The sequence below is a fragment of the Amphiura filiformis genome, chromosome 3, assembly GCF_039555335.1.
Source record: "Amphiura filiformis chromosome 3, Afil_fr2py, whole genome shotgun sequence".
Lineage (NCBI taxonomy): Eukaryota > Metazoa > Echinodermata > Ophiuroidea > Amphilepidida > Amphiuridae > Amphiura > Amphiura filiformis.
Window position 1 is genome coordinate 10,910,012 of NC_092630.1, and position 17,935 is coordinate 10,927,946.

General features: G+C 34.8%; 1 protein-coding gene across 4 annotated transcripts in view; it reads left to right on the forward strand.

Moving 5' to 3' along the window:
* LOC140148022 (synaptotagmin-1-like) overlaps positions 1–17,935 on the forward strand; it is an 85,891-nt gene that overhangs the window by 53,714 nt on the left and 14,242 nt on the right. For 3 of the 4 annotated variants that reach the window (XM_072169850.1, XM_072169851.1, XM_072169853.1), the window contains 4 exons: positions 883–1,008; positions 2,061–2,228; positions 15,502–15,675; positions 17,504–17,624. In XM_072169850.1, the coding sequence (XP_072025951.1) occupies positions 883–1,008; positions 2,061–2,228; positions 15,502–15,675; positions 17,504–17,624 (589 nt within the window). The remainder of the gene's footprint in view (positions 1–882; positions 1,009–2,060; positions 2,229–15,501; positions 15,676–17,503; positions 17,625–17,935) is intronic. The other variant, XM_072169852.1, reaches the window with a different exon arrangement.

Consider the following 17,935-nt stretch of genomic DNA (forward strand, 5'->3'; position numbering starts at 1 on the left):
AATATTTTTTGAAACTTTATATTTTGCCATTTTTGGCAGTCAAACCTGCTTCAAATCTGAAACCGTGTCATATCCTTATTTCAAAATGAGTGATGCATTTTAAAGAACATGCAATGTTTATGAGAGAGTTTTCCACTTTATTGTGTATTGACATATTTTTGAATGGATTGATGACATTATAATCCCATCCCTCTATTCTTATTTTACATCAAAATGATTTCAAATCACCTCAACTCTAAGCTCTGAACCCCTTGTATCATCTGTTCATTTAAAACACACAGTAATAGTCCCATGTTTTTTAATTATTACTTCCAATTTCTATACACATTGAATGTTACATTATATCTAATTCATACAAAAGTTGAGTTGACCTAGTGATTTTTGTTACATTTCTTGAAAAGTTAATGTTGTAAAAAGTGATTGTTAATTATGGTTAAATGTATTTTACCTAACTCCGTTTTCCTCTTTTATACTCTTGGTGTTTAATTTTGTTAGTTTAGTTGTACTAACATTTTTTTGTCAAATTTGTTTATTAAAGTTGTAAAAGTTTGTAATATTGGTAAATATTTGTATTTGTGAGCTACACACCAAGGTAAGGGTTCTTACATTATATTTGCAGTCTTTGTCAGTTGATAAAACAAAATTGATGGCACAAAAGTGAAGGAGCCCTATAATTAGATCTATGTAAATGTCGTCATTCTCAAAATGTGGAAATGTTATCTATTTTAGTAGTCATCATCTTGTCACTGTTGGCTTTCAGTGCTCAAGCCCTTCACTTTTATCACCGCCTTTCATGTTTTAACAACTGACCAAAGCTAGACATGTAATCGACAATGAAGTCTCATTTTGGTTTGATATTTTCTCTCGTTTCCATGGAAACAGGTACAGCCTGATGTCGATGATTTGGAGAATGGCCAGGAAGAAGAAGGCGATACAGACTCAGTGAAGAGTGAGGTCAAACTCGGCAAGCTACAATTTTCCTTAGATTATGACTTCCAAGAAGGAAAAGTAGGAATCTTTGTTATTAATAATATTTAAATAATTGGATGGACAAATTTTATGTGCATCTGGATATTTATACATCCATGTTTAAAATGGTGCTTATTTAAAGCAGCGTATGTCCAATGGACATATCCGTATTGTCCATTGTTGTCCATGCAAACCAGGTGATACATGTTATTTGTCCATTCAATTCATGGGATGAATACAATTTGTAAAGATAATTTAAAAAATTGATTATATTTTGACGAAAGTAACAAAAGTGGATGTTGCAAAATAGGCTTGCATTGTTCCTTAATTCAGCTTCACAAATATTTGTGTTAAAATGTTAACTTCTTCATAGAGTTATTTTTAATTCAGTCGAGTTTGGAAATTAATGAATTAATTTAAAATAATTATTAAAATGTTTTGTCACAAGTGGAGATGTTATTGAGGTTTAAACATCTTTTATTATTTCTTTATTTATTTATTAAAACCATATTTATGCAGGGTTACCCTTCAGATAAATCTGCTATTACAGGGGCCCTGTGTCATGTCATAAAATATAAAGTACATAGTAATTGGTATAATTATACATATTAGAATGAAGATATTGTCACGCATGTCGGTTAGCAGGGACTGCCTTTTGAAGAGAGCAAGAGCAGTCACTCTCTGCTGCTCTCCTTAAATCTGATTTAGGAGAGTGATTTTTAGCTCTCCTTGTTGACCATTCTTCCCTTACATTCTATTGTAAATGCTCTAAACAGCTCAGTTCAGTTCAGTTTTATTTCATCAAATTCCATCCATTAAATAATTACAATAGCAAAAAGCTTTTACAAACATCGTATAATATGGTGAAAATGATGAGGATGCCACTGAACGCAGAGCGTGTTGTTGTGGCACCCTTTACAAAAGTTAGTATTAAATAATTATGATAAACAAAATTTTAGAATAACAAAGGCTCCAGACGAGCCATTTAATGCTCTCCTGCAAATTCCAAAAGACAGTCCTGGGGTTAGTGATCTTAACTTTGACCTTGAAACTTGCTGACCTTAAACCTCTTGATCTTTGACCTTTTTTAGCTTACAGTCGGGGTGATCCAGGCAGCTGATCTTCCAGGTATGGACTTCTCAGGGACATCAGATCCTTATGTCAAAGTATACTTACTGCCTGACAAGAAGAAAAAATTCGAGACTAAGGTCCACAGGAAGACTCTGAACCCCGTTTTCAACGAAACATTTACTTTTAAAGTAAGTAGAGGTGATGTATAATACATGTGTAATGTAGCAAATTTTGTATAATTTATGAAAATACTAAATTTTTCTGATGTTTCTATCAGGGATTTTACAGCATGAAGGAATTTGTTTTATTTGGAGATCAATTATTTCTAATCATTGGTTGTGGATAGCATGATTGGTAAGACAAATTGGTTGAAAAATGTATGGTTTGAAACTGATGACATTTAGATAGTCTATACATTTCACTGAATATAAATAATTACCAAATAGAAAACTTCCCATATATTTCTGGCTGTCAGAAATCCTGTGTAATAAAAAAAAAAGGATTTTATTTATTTTTGTAGATTAAGTGTAAAAAAGCAATACAGAAAACTAGAACAACACTGAATGACACATACATGTATTACTAACAACAACATGAATTCCATATTGATATTGACCAAAAAGAAGTAGGTACGGTATGTTTTAGATTTCCCAGTGAGCATATTGCATGTTCCATTTTATTTGCCAAATACTATTTTAAAAAAATCAGCAAAGCGTCATGAACATAGTCCTCAATTTTGTTTTAAAATCATGCATTGCGGTAAATAAATAAAGAGACTGCTTTGCAAAAAAATGTGTTGTGTGCAATATATAAATAAAGAGCTTTAAAAATTTGTTGTGTGTTATAACAACTTGTGTACAGTTTGTTATTGCTTCCTCAAGAAGGCAGTGAAAGAATTTTGCAATAAACGCTTCTGTGCAAAGCGTATGTTGTCATCACCCATTAGGCTATTCCATTAAAGTCCACCCCTGTGGAAAATGTTGGAAATATCCTCCACAGGGGGAGTATGAATTTCAAATGGAATGAACACATGAAGCAGCTCTTATTTGAAATCCATACACCCTCTGAGATTGAGTTTGAACCTGAATCTTCCACAGAGGGAGAGTGAGTTTAAAATAGAGATGGTTAATGTGCTAATTCCATTTGAAATTCATGCTCCCCCTGTGGAATATATGCACCTATTTCCAAAATCTTCCACAGGGGGAGTGTGGATTTTAAATGTATTTTCTCATACCTGCATAGAGCTAGACAGGTGACATGGAAAGCCTACGGCTCCATGGCAGTAGATTCAATAATATTAGGATAAGATTTGCTACAAGCTGAAAGTATTGCGTCTGCAGAATATAAATCTGAAGTTAAAGCATATGTTTACAAATAGTAACATTTTGAATAAAGCAATTAGGATTATGATGATTGGATTAGTTTTGGGATATGTAATTCAAAGTTATTAGTGTATATCTTGCCCTAAGTGTGAAGTTAAGCTATAAAAAAAAGTTTCAAATTGTGTAAATTATGCCTATGTTGAGAACAATTAAACATCTTTGTCGAAAAGTGTCATTGCTAATTATGTTACTCAAAAAAGGTATATATTACAGTACATTCAGTACATTAAAATCATGTATAAACTAGTTGCCTACCTCCTATTGAATTGCTCATCTTAGGCCGATATGATAAATATAGCTCAGAGCTAGAAATAACTTTGTCTCAAATTGATTTTTCTGAGACATGAGTTTAGTGAAGGTTTAAATTGGTATTATCTGCACAGATAAAGCAAGCCTTGCTGCCCTTCAGTAATTTGACCATTTATTTTTTCAAATCTTGGATCTGCCAGTGAAGGCCAAATAAATTGGGCTATTCTAGTTGAAATCCATATACCCCCTGTGGAACACACCCCTTGTGTGAGAGATTAAGGTCATGTATGCTACAGGGGTGTATGGATTTCAACAGGAATACCCCATTGCATGAATGTAACAGCAATAATGGAATATGACAGTCCAGATAGTGAAAACTACGATATTATATATTTCGGATCAATTCATATCCCATTTTATACTGCAAATAAAACCCAAAAAAGTGGAAACTAAATTATTCGCACCACAAATTCAGTGAGTCAACCGTATGTGACTAATCATCGCTACACCACGACTTTAATGAGAGAGTACTTGTGTCATTTCTTTGTTTTTGTTTATTTGCCGGGCCAAATGATTCGATTTTCAATCATTAATATTGATTACGTTGGAAGCAATTAACTACTTAATGCCATGATCGGCAGTGTTAGCATTGCATGGTGTGCTATTGTGAAATATATGCAGATATTGATGAATTTGTAATTAATGCTGCTTGCCATGGAGTGAACATAATTTTGGCTCTAGATATACTTTAAAATTATGCAGACCGACCTATGGCGCAGAAAACTGATTGTGATTCGCAAGCCGGATGAATATATTTGAATGGCTCGTTAAGTAGATTTTCAACTAAGCTTCCCTCTGGGAATTACATGCAATCAGCTAATTCTAAACGATTTCAATCTGCGTAAATTATCAAGTTCCAATTACAGTGTGATAGGTGTGTTTTTAACTTGAGTAATACAAGTATACAAGTGGAAATAAGTACCATATTGTTGGTTATCACATGATGTTAAATTTAGAGAATTCAATTTACTTTTTCAAAACCATAATGAATCCTTTGTCAGTCAATAACCAAAAATTGTATACAATACTTTATTGCTAGAGTTTAGATTCAACTACATTTTACGGTTTTCAGGTTGCCTGGTTTTCAGGTTGCCCGGTTTTCAGGTTGCCTGGTTTTCAGGTTGCCCGGTTTTCAGGTTGCCTGGTTTTCAGGTTGCGCAGTTTTTCAGGTTACCCGGTTTTTAGGTTGCCCGGTTTTCAATGATACTACTGTTAATATTTATAGCAGTTCATCTTAAAATCTCACAAATATTTTTTCTTGGAAAAAAATGGAGATGCCCCTTTAATGGCATTTGCTAGCTAATATAATGTTACCGGTTAGCAGTGAAAACATGATGGTGGATCTCATTTGCACATTTATAGATGCTATAATATAAATCCCCATGTGTGTCTACACCAAAGCATTTTAGTATCATTAAGTATTAACAAAATCACAACAGAGATCTTTCTCTTTTGATTTTAAGCCGGGCAAAGATCCTGCCACACAGAGAAAGCATGGTGGATGTGTTCAGTATCTTTACCAGAAGCCAATGGACAGAGAGATATGGCTGTAAACCACAAGAAATTTGATTACTATAAATATATCAAACGCTTGCAGTAGCATATTGCCCAAGCCTAAATCAAATATTGCATCATTTAAAGGATACAACCATATTGATTGATATCATATTTCAGCCACATTCCAAACATAATCATAAAAGAAAATGCTTGCTTTGCCAAAAATACAGTTTTTATTTCTTATGTTGTAAGCACATATTTACTCTCATCATTATCTTTTAATACCACTACATCTGAAAATTATGAAATTTTATTCTTTAATTAGATGGCTCAGTAATGTAGAACAAAAAATGTTAATGAGCTGGCATCTTATTTTTGTCTCAACAGCAGTTTCAATGAATAATCTTGCATATTTAATATATTATTAAAGAAGCCTCACTACATCCGAAAATTATGTAATCATTCTTTAATTAGATGGCTCAGTAATGTAGAACAAAAAATGTTAATGAGCTGGCATCTTATTTTTGTCTCAACAGCAGTTTCAATATAAATCTTGCAATAATATTTTATAAATTGATATTAAAGAACCCTCAGTGTATATACATAATGTATGGGCTTTTGTGATATAATAACAATGTACTATTGTTCATTATTATGGCTCGTTAAAAAAAAAAAATTCCGTGCAGGCGTAGAACTAGGGAGATCATAATTGGATTAGAGCAGTTCATCGGTTATATCATTTCTCCATAGGCTGTGCGGTGTTAACATCATGGTATTATGAATTGCACATTGCTTATGAGTGTCATGTGCAAAATTTACAAAAACACATAGGGTGAAAAAAAAAACACCTTGCGATTTGGCATATATTTCCATGTTGGCAATTGTGATACATGCATACAAATTCAGAGACTCTTAAAATACAGAGTTTAAAAACATAATGGCCTTAACTATGATTCCAGATAATTTTTGTTCAATTTTGAATCATTCGTTACAGATGAAACATAAAAAAGATAAAAATTTACAAATGGACAAATAGATACAAATCATCTATGATTCATGAATAATTGATATGGGAGTGTCCAAGAATTGAATAAATTATTTTGGGTTCAAAGTTCAAAAGACAGGTGAAATACAGTACCAAATCTGTGGTATGCACAAGGTGTGGGAATAAGAGTGTACATGTACCTGCTACATGTACTTAGAAAACTGTATAATGAGTATGGTATAGGCTATATTTCATGTGTGGTTAAGTAAGTCTTCTAAATCCAACCCAGCAAAGGGCTGCAGTACTCTTAAGATCCTTTGAATAGAATACGTTGCAAAGCTGGGGGAAATTGACTTACATGGAAACTAAATAGGGATCTGTGAAGATCCATGGTGAAGATCCTTCAAGTGTATCACAAAGCTGGGGAAATTAGCCCCACAAGAAAACTAATCAGGATTTCTTAAGATCCTTCCAATACATTGCAAAGCTGGGGAAATATGCCCTACAAGGAGACGTAATAGCAATCTCTTTAAGATCCTATGAATACAATGCAAAGCTGGGGGAATTTGACCCCATGAGGAAACTAATAGAGACTGAATATACGCATACCAAACCTACAACTAGTAATACTAGTCTTGGTGTCAAACATAATGTGAAATTCATGCCGGAAGTGTTATTGCATATAGTTTGAAAATGTCAATATATACATAGCTTGAATTATAACCATACAGTGCCTAGTAATACATACATGCATATTATTTATTCGCCCTCCTCATGGTGGAGTTGATTGGGCTATTCGATTTGAAATCCACACTACCCCTGTGGATGATTTTGGAAATTTGTTCCACGGAGGGGGTATGAATTTCAAATAGAATTAACACATTAGGCAGCTCCATTTGAAATGCGTGCTCCCGCTGTGAAAGATTCAGGTTGAAGCTTTCTCAGAGGGTGTGTGAAATTCAAAAGGAGCTGCCTAATGTGCTAATTCCATTTAAAATTCATACTCCCTCTGTGGAACATGTTTCCAAAATCTTACACAGGGGTAGTGTGGATTATAATGGAATTGCCAATTATTATCATTTTGTCATCATTCTCATGCATTTATTATAATGTTTCTTCCTCATTATTCCCGTCATGATTCCATCTTCACAAAACACATGTCTAATCTCACCTATAGAATGTAAGTTATCGACAAGTATGGGGATACGAAACGGACTAGAACAACCGCCAGCCACTTTATATTTTGCTCAGTAACATCAGCCTCCAGGCACAGTTCATTAGTGTTAGCCTGTTTAGATAAATAGCATGGGTTATAGAGGCCAAAGTTGTTGTTGTGGGTGATGGAATCTGTATGAACTGTGTCTTTGGGCATGAGGCTGATGAAATTGTTATATAGACAGTTGTGAATAGCGTGCCCTTGAGCTGGGTTTGGTAGCGTGGCTGAGGTTGATGTTCTATCCTCATACTTATTTCCTTCTCTCTCTTACTCACTCTCTCTCTTTATACCATCTCATCTTTAACCGCTATCTTTCTCATTTCTTCTTTTCCTCTATGATTTTATTATATTTATGTAGCTTTAGAATTATTTTTTCTTTTTCTCTCAAGAATCAACCAGAATGCCATCCAATTTCCAGACACTGAGTTAGCTGACTTTGCACTGTGATATTTTTGTTTTGACCCGTAATTCAGCGATACATTGCACATTGAAGAAGTCACGTTTGTGAAGCAGAGGTCACTGATAGAGATATGAAAGTGCCTCTGGTTAAAATTTGTGCAAAGTCGGATAACTCACTTTGGCATTTCGATACGTGTCTCAGAGTGGAAGTACAAAGCTTACGAACCCAAACATATATAAAATCTTAACTATGAACTGCCAGCAATTTTAGGTACATTACACGATCACACTATCATGTAGTCTGCATACTGCTGAGCTGTTGGTTTCTTAATAGCCCATATTGGGGCTCAGTGAACCGTTAATTGTTAAATATCAGTTTGTATTTCAATTAACTTTTAATTTGGGACCAGGGTTTGGCTTGACAACAAGATAGCCCAACAAATTACTATCATCTGGTATATCTATGTGTATGGTGCCATTTGGATACACTTATCAGCTGTGCATTCGAAAGAATTTTGTAAACAGCCAAAATATCTGATTCAGCAGTATGCAGAACCCATGATGCAGTACACTTCATCTGATAATTGTACATGGCAGTAGGAGTCGGTTAAATATTGTACATGTTTGGTAAGCCACATGGTTCATATTATCATTATTTTGCATGAACATCACCCCATATTATAAACAATGTTTTTTTTTAAATATCATACTCAGGGTGAGTTAAAAGCAATTACTTGACCGCTTACATTTAAGGAATTGTTAAATCATATTTGTATGCATCAAATATAGGATTGGGTGATCTTTAGTGCAGTTTGTAAAAACCACAAGTCCCCAGCCCAACCATAATAATAATAACTTCTTGAATGAAATATAAAGCTGTGTGGTATAAAAACACAAAAATGGTTGTAACACCTGGCATCTTTCAAGATTTGTACATTTTATAAACTCGAAAGGATAAGTAAATGTGGAAGGAAAATAGAATAGTCCAGAGAGGGTAAACATTAGGGAAAAGGTATGTATTGCATAAATGCTCTTTTGCCCTGTGGAGTGGATAAGGTGCATGTCTCAGTGTCATAGTGATCACTATGGATCGCTCAACCGATTATCAACAATGCTGTATTACGTGGCTCACATAGCAGTATTATCAGGTTAATGAATGCACATTCATTTCAGAATCCTCTTGTCGACAGAATTTCGTGTTAGCTCACTCAGAAACATGTTTTTGCCTTTATATGGCTAGCTACTCATGTGTGAATTAGGAGGGAGGGAGCCTGGAGGGGACAAATTTGCAAATGACGTATGTTTATTTGGTTTGGCTTACATGATTTGATCGTGGAGATGTAGACATGGACTCGTAATCAAATTTATTGCATCTTGAAATTAGCATATGGATACGAGTACCATTTAATATTACTTTGCAGACTCTATGCTATATCATACAGAAGTCAGTATTTCATTTGCGACTCGTTCCTTAATGCTTATAATTCCTATTTCAATAAATGGAAGGTGCACAAGGGATCAGAAATTACTATTTCAAGAACCAAAGGCATAATTATTATAATAAGCATCAATTATAATAATCCAATCAATGCTTAATAAAATATAGGCATTTTATTGGCATACTAATTTAAATAAATTATGACCATTTTAAATATAGATTTTGGAGAACTATGAAAACTCACAATCTTTGCACTGAGATTCAAGGTTAGAAGAAGGTACATCAACTCTTTGATGTTATCAAAAGAATTGTAGTTTTTTCAATGGAAATTTTTTTATTTATCAGTATATTTGATGTGTCTCACATTGTCTTTTACGCCCTGGTAGGGTGAAGCATATAGGCTACCTCCTTCATTATTTAGTGTATTTGATGCATACATTTAAAAACTTGTGAACATTTTATTTCAAGTCTGCTATGTTTACAAATATTTGTAAAAAAACACGCTATTTAATTAAAGGAATTGGAGATACACTCTGCCATATGGTTCCCATAATTTCCATCCATTTTCAACTGCTTGTTGAATTACCACAACAAAACACTTTGCCTCATTTTAATACCTATGTATGAGAATTGCTTTTAACTCATTTTGTCAGACATTTAACCATTTTTTTACATCTTTTAATAACTCATTTACATTCTTTATATTTACTTACACTTGTGTTTAAATTATCTTGCTCTTTTTAATTGTTTTTATCTTGATGTAATTAATTTCTCTTCATATTGGCTGGTTCACGTCTGTTTCTTTGATATGCAACAAAGCAAGCAAGCAACAAGCGATTGAGCTCGCAAGCAAGCAATTATGTCATCTTGAGTTCGCAAGCAATTGTATCATCTTGGATGAAATTCAGTGAAACTATTGAATGCAACATACACTCGCATACAGTAGTGTGCTAATCACACCAAGACACAATTTATTCCAAGTTGGTGTTTCTTTTGTATGTTGCATTCAGCAGTTGTTCCAGTGGGTCATTCCAGTTAAAACCTGTACACCCCCTATGGAAGACATAACCTTAATCTCACACACATGGAGGGTTACCTGGATGGGTGGCTCCATTTGAAATCTGCACCCCCTGTGTGGGAGATTAAGGTCATGTCTTCCATGGGGGTGTATGGATATCAACTGGAATACTCCGATTTATGATATGAATATCTTTTGCATGTTATTTTTTCATAATTTGCTCTGTGATTAAGTAATTGATTAACAATATATTTTCATTACATATTAGCAGTGCTAACCCATCCTCAGGCACTGAGGATTTTTAATTAGAATTATTGTTTTTATAATTTGTAATTAGTTGTGATTGTACAAATAAAATATGATGTTTTTTGTCAACTCTCAAAATATCACATAAATGTAATATTTGTAGGGTTGTATTCTCCGAAAATCTGAGGATAGAGCTGATGTCACTCAAAGGGCTTGTGAAACAGTCTGCGCATGTGCAGCTTTGCTGCCTGCCCTTTAATGTTAACCTGTTGCAATGTGCGCACGCCAAAATCCTAAATCTTGTTCAAAGGGGATAATATGCCCAGATGTCAAACTGCTAGAATACTTGTTGAAGAACTAGTAATATGCTGAAAAGCGACAGAGAAAAATAAAATCGCACATTATAATTTCATGGACACATGTCAAATTTGAAGAAACAAAAGTCAGAACTATAAAATAGATCAATGCTTTGATACATGTACTTTAGCATTTTACTACCCTTGTATAAGCAAATAAACATTGAGTAATTAAAATAAAGGATATGGCTTCGATTCATGAGTTTGCATTGATGTAAATTTGTTCCAGTTTTAGTGGTCTTAGCAAAAATGAAACCAAATTAGGAGGCATGCGCTGTTATGTGTTGGCGTTTTTCGTCAATGCTACATGTTCTTAAACACAGATGCATGTGGTTCATGTTTTATTGTCAATCAGTACACAGGGGGTGTTTGTGTCAATATAAATTGCACTTCTCCATTTCTTTCGACACCTTTGACATCAAATTGCATAGAAAAGTGGAAACTATTTTTTCTCTATCACCAATCCACCTGCCTAATCTCTCGTCTAAACTACTTGACTCCATTTTCATTGTTCCTCTTTAATCCAACATTTTAGTTCTTTTTTTCAACAACACTTTCAAATTGGCTATTCCAGTTGTAATGCATACAACCCCTGTCAAAGACATGACTTCCATCTTCCACACAGGGAGTGCGAGTTTTAAATGAGGTTACCTGAATGGGTGACTCCATTTGAAATCTACACCCCCCCTGTATGGGAGATTAAGATTACATGTATGTCTTACATAGGGGGTGTATGGATTTCAACTGGAATAGTCTGATCTTTCTGTAATCTTCTGTTAATTCACCTTTTCATTAATTCCAAGAATCTTTTGCAAATTATGTCTTTGTCGATGTGTACATCTTCACTGTGCACATGGACTGCGCAATAACGGTGTACGCATCAACGATGACATTGTGGGTTCCATTAGTGGAAGTTTTCAGGAATTACCGACATGATCCCTTTCTCACCTTCTCTTTCGCCTCTCTCGTATCTTTTGCATTCTTTATATTTCTCTCTTCCCCTTTATACTATTTATCATCTTAACGAGTCCATGACATTGACACATTGAGGCAGCTGTATCACTCAAGATCTTTAAACGCGTGTATGTGTATATGTATGCCAGCACTTTTAGCGAAGGTTTACGATTTGAAGCTGCATCCAATGAAAAACAATTATATCTAAATTACAACCAACAGCCAATTGGTACCTGTACCATTTAAGACCTCATTTGTTGAAATCGGCAGAATTAAAGAAACGGTGATCGAAAACCCAAGGAAGGATCAAAATCTTGCATCCAATGGGGAGAATGCTTTTGTACAAATCCAAAATCAATAGTTGCACTTTAATGTTCTAATCAATGCAAAAACATGGTGCTAGTTCTCTTATTCGAGAATGCTTTGTGTACAAATCTATTAATAGAGCATCCAATGGGGCAAACTGCAACTTTTGAATTTGCATCTTCCTTGGGATTTTGGATCATCGTGTATTCAATTCTTGACTGATTTCAATGAATAAGGAATGAACGAGTTAAAAGATACAGCTATTGGCTGCTAGTTCTAATTACTTTAGTATAAGACACATGTCTTTGTTTAGGATATACAGGGGTGAACATAACTGGTACCCTAATTCTTTTTTGGTCTGTATATCTACATCTCAATTCGGTCCCTCTATCTATCTATCCCTCATCCTTTTCAGCCAACCTCTTCCTCTCTCACTGTCGCGCCATCTCTGTTATTCCTGACTCTTTCCTTTCTATATTTATCTCTGTCTCTCTTGCCCTCTCTTTATCTCTCTCTTTCGCTCACATCTATTATTGATCAATACCTTTTTCTCTTGAACATGTCTGTTCTTATTTAACACATGTACTCTAACAGTCAGTTCATTGTGGTCAACTTGACTAGCACCCACGTAACTCATATCTTATTTACATTTTTATAAATTTATATTCTGCTTCTGGCAAACTTCCTTCACCTTTTGGCAAATTTTGAGTCATTTTTCACATTCACATTTTAAATTTTTCCCACAATGTTGTTGCCTGCAAAGTCAATTTTTTTTATTGTAGATATTTTCTCTTTTCATATTTCTTAAATTTACTGTGTAACATTTAAAATAATATCATTTTTGTGTCTTTATTGTATATTTTGATGTTTGTTGATTGAATCAATTCCATATGTTTGAAAGCACATCAAATAGTATTTGATAGTGGATTTATTACTTTGGGGTGGGTAGTGGGTATTGTTTACCATCCTGAGGTGACTTGGATGTTTAGTCAAAAGACTGTCTCATCAATTTGCACAACTGGTTTGGGAGTTCATCTAAATATATATCTACCTTCTGGATTGGAATGCGCCTGAAGTGTTGGATTATATGATAGCGGTTATTTCCTATGGGATAAAACAAGCAAATCAGAGCAAGCAAGCAGACAAACAAATTGAATGAAGTCGAATTCCGTTCATTTGATTTGATAGTAGTATTAAAAAGGGTGTTTATTTCAAATAGCAAATCAAAATTTGGTTGTTAAGATGAGAATGTTTCCAGAACAAACTCGGACTTTCCGGCTGTTAAGATCAATATTCAAAGCAAAGAGGTTGAGACTTTTGGGATGGAAACAGATTTATTAGCCATGGACGGGACTTTGGAATTTGATGCTGGCTATGTTTCCGATGTAGACTGATCTATCTGATAATGTGTTTTGTAGCAATAAAGATAACCAGTGATACTGGTAAATGGTAATCACAAGACAACATCTGCATATTGATGCCAAGAAAAAAAGCAGATTTGATCAATCTAGCTGGTGTATTTTTTATGGAGGCAGGTTATTTTGAGCATTTCCAGGTATAATGTATGTCATGTGAGGAAAGTGCACAAACAGGTTTTAAAAATAGAGCTGTGGTGATTTGTTGAATGAGTCTGTGTCAATTTAGCCTTTTTTGTCGGCATTAAATACAACGTTTTTTAGAGGCGAGTGTCAAGCGTGTAATTTCCCCACTGACGTGGATTCTTTGTGATAAACTGAATGGGTTTGTACCAATTTAGCCTTTTTTGTTGGCACTGGAGACAATGTTTTTGAGAGGCGAGCGTCAGGCATGTAATTCTTTTCTTGGAGGTAATGATTCTTATTTTGGTAACACCTGAGGACAGTGATGTATTAAAAGGATGGAATTACCGTAGTGATTGGGTACAATTGTAACTAAAGTTGAGTGCAAAAAATAGGTTATTAAAAAGTTGGGTGAAAGAAATTTGATGAGGTAAACAAGTATGATTAAATTCTCCTGAATCTTTCGGCCCTGAAAGAGGCAGATTGATGCCTTTATATGCCCGTATCTTGAACAAGGGTAAATGGTTTGTTTAAATGTGGTAAGTATGTGATAATGATTTATTATCATTATTACCATCATATCGTAGTTGTTGTTGTTCAGGAATATTTGCTATTGTTATGCTGTAAATGTGGTATTGAGGACAATTTGAACTTGAAAAAAATAGCGATATACACACAGTTTATGCGTCAAACATTTTTTTTTCAGTTCTGTGCGTAATTTCCCCAAGCAACATTTGAAAGGAAACAATATGGCGTATGGTACGCGCATTACTTCTTACAAACCACCTTATTTGATAAATTCTATATCATACAAACAAATATGCTTATGCTTGAACAAGTCATGCGCATGAGACAAACAAGTTAAGCCAATACACCTCACAGATCAGTCAACTCATCATAACATGTGTTAGGTGTGCAGACATAGTGAGGGTTTGGTTACTTCTGGTACTGCATAGGATGATCGTTGTCAGTCACTGACCAAATTTAATTTAACGTATTATCTGTAATTATTATGTACCGAGGGTGTGCAGTTGTTCAAAAAAAGCTCGGTGAAAAAAGCTTACAAATAGGGGCGAAATTTGTTCACGTCCTGTTTGTTTCCATGCTCAAATCCAATATGTCGGCGGTGCCCACATAACATATTATTGTGGTAAATACTACAAAATTACATGTGTACATGCATTGTAAGCAATAATATTTTTGATGTATTTTAGCCAGTTATGTAAATAAATAAATAAATATGATTCTATCATAATTTGGCAATGAACTGGATGGAAGTTGTTAGAATAAGTTTGACCATGCAATTTAGCAAACATGACGGCCAACACTGATACCAGTTTTAATCTTACTTAATATGGCATGGAAATGTGGAAATTAATGAACGTTAGTCACATTTTCATTGAAAAATTATGGGGAAGGTGTTTATTAGACAGAGAATATCTGTTACAGACAAAACAGTATGCCATTTTGACATTATTTTCTTATGCAGTGAATACTGTAAAAGAAGCCTTGTTGTTATCAATATTTACACTACCAATAGCAATTATTCCTGAACCTTTTTTCAGGCCATTCTATTACAAAGGCCATTCTTGTGATATGCAACACACTCTCTCAGAGGGCACAGTTCAAATGAGTGTTGAATTGAGTCATCTAAATAAAAGTTTTTGTGCTCTTGTTGAGTTGCCAGTTGCATATCACTAAATTGAGAATTTGGTATCATTGATAAAATGATGCCATATTTAACAAGTATTCTATATTTGGAAAGAATGTGGACAACTTTTAACCATGTAATTTTCATTATTTTCAACTTGTAACAGGTTCCGTATAGTGAAGTTGCAGGCAAGACTCTCACGTTTGCCATATTCGATTTTGACCGTTTTAGTCGTCATGACCAAATCGGAGAAGTTAAAGTGAAACTTAGTCAAATTGATTTGGGGAGCGTTGTTGAGGAGTGGCGAGACTTGACTAGTGCGGAAGTACCGGGAGGAGACGTAAGTACTATTTTTAGCAAGAAAATTGATTTTTTTTTTTTAAATTTAAATTAAAAAAAATGATTCTACTAACACTGGCGATGAATATGAGAAAGTCTCATGGCGATATGTGTATAGCCACATCAAAATGATGCAGGTGTCAGAAAAAGTAGTCTTTGCCTTTGGTAGCGATCCTGCTAGGATCGAAAGCTCAGGCCCCTAAAAACTTTGAAAAAGCACTTTTGAAATATGTAAAGATTAGGTTTATACAAAAAAATAAGGAAAATAAACAACATTTGACAGCTGTTTTCATCGTAAAACATGATGCCTGTATTACAAATTTGGTATCATTTTTTAAGAGTTTAGAAATATCTTCAGAGCCATTTGGTATCTCAGATCAATCTGCATGGTTTTGATATGGCCAGACACATATGTGAAGTGATCAAGCAAAATGAACTGATGTCGATCAAAATCAAAATTCAGTTTTCAATCTCATTACATGAGCTATTCTTAGAGTTTTTTTTGCTGAAAACCCCATCATAGTTAGACTTACAGTTCCAGAGTTATGGCCATTTTAGTGTTGCTTAGAACAATAAAATACAAAGGAAGTTGAATACTATTATTGGTTAAATTTCAAAATCAATATTCCCAACATCCGACTCATTTTGCTTGATTGCATCACATATGTTGTGTGCTCATTTAGCTGTGACAAGCTGATGGTAATTGGGGGGGGGGGGTAGCCTAAACTGTGTATGTGTGCAGATAGCAAAAGGAGCTTGCCCATTGCCCAATAGCGGGTGACTCCACAGTCCCACTATTGAAGCAGTGCACAAGCATTGCAGTCTGCACACATGTGCACATTTTTGTTGGCTAAAAATGTTCCGAAGTTAATAGTGTGTCTTGTCTCAAGTTGAGAGTTAAACACTATGTCTCATTGGTAGGTTTGAATTGTGTGTATTGACCACAGAATTAGATACAGAGAACCGGGACTCTACCGCCATTTTGATACAGGCATGGAGCAAAAATTGGGGGTATTCGGTTTCCCTCTGAGTGCTCTCGAGGCAATGCAAGCGCGACATGGATGATGGCCGCATTTGCGAGACGCACAGAGATGCGACCTGCACAGGATACCAAGACGCTTATGATGAGATGCAGAATTGTTTTCGTTCGTCTCCGTGCACTGTCGGCAAGGACCCAAACACCCCCAATTTTCTCCCCATAGCTGACAGCGCGATTGTATATATGTGGCGATATAGGGAGTCCCGGTTCTCCTTCTCTAATTCTGTGATATTTACCTAATCCTGTTGGGCATATACAAAGGCATAGAAGTGTGGTTTGACGTAACCACATAAATGCACCGCGTCACTGCAACATCCAACATGGTGTTATTCTCACCTTAAGACAAGACGCACGATACGGACTACATAGCATTCTTTGCTGATCTATTTATGAGATCTTTGACTGACATCTGTTACACAACTGAGAAACTTATCGTATGGTATATTAGTACGCCAGAATCCTTGTTTTAGTATAACAGAATCCTTGTTAGTATCAAAAAGAAGTGCTCAAATTATATTATATTTCATTGATTTGCAGCAATGTCAGAAAATTAGTTTGTCAGGAACTGGTACTCCCAATTTATGATTTTCAAACATATTGTCATCTATGAACAAGAATGCTGAAGAAAAATGAATTATGATTTTGTGCCGTAAGTGACTTGTCACAAAGATTTTTCAACAATCTTCTTCTTATATTCCTAAATAAACCTGTCAAATCATTTATTATGTACAAAATATATTCAAATTTTGGTTATTAATCAATTGTTTGTTTTGTTTGTCTGTCCGTGCAGGGGAAATCAGAGTTGGGTGACGTATGTTTCTCGCTACGTTACGTGCCGACAGCTGGAAAGCTGACGATAGTTGTGTTAGAAGCAAAGAACCTCAAGAAAATGGACGTGGGGGGTCTCTCAGGTAAGATCCTTCAGTTTTCAGCGGGTCCCTTTTTGCCAACGGAAGTATGCGCCTTGTTTACTGTGTGAAGAGAGTGTGGTCATACCAAGATCATTTGTGACGTGTCATGTCAAAAGGAGACACTTTTGGGCAGGATCGTAAATGTAGAAATAGCCAAAAATCTGCCGGTGGGTGATTTTTTTACAATTTGGGTTTGTTGCGAATTTGTGATGTTATTAATGTTAAAAATATTGTCTGATAGTTTCAGATCGGAATATAACTGGCATCTTGTATTTTTTTGAGACATTTTTCAAGTTAATTCCTACTCTCAA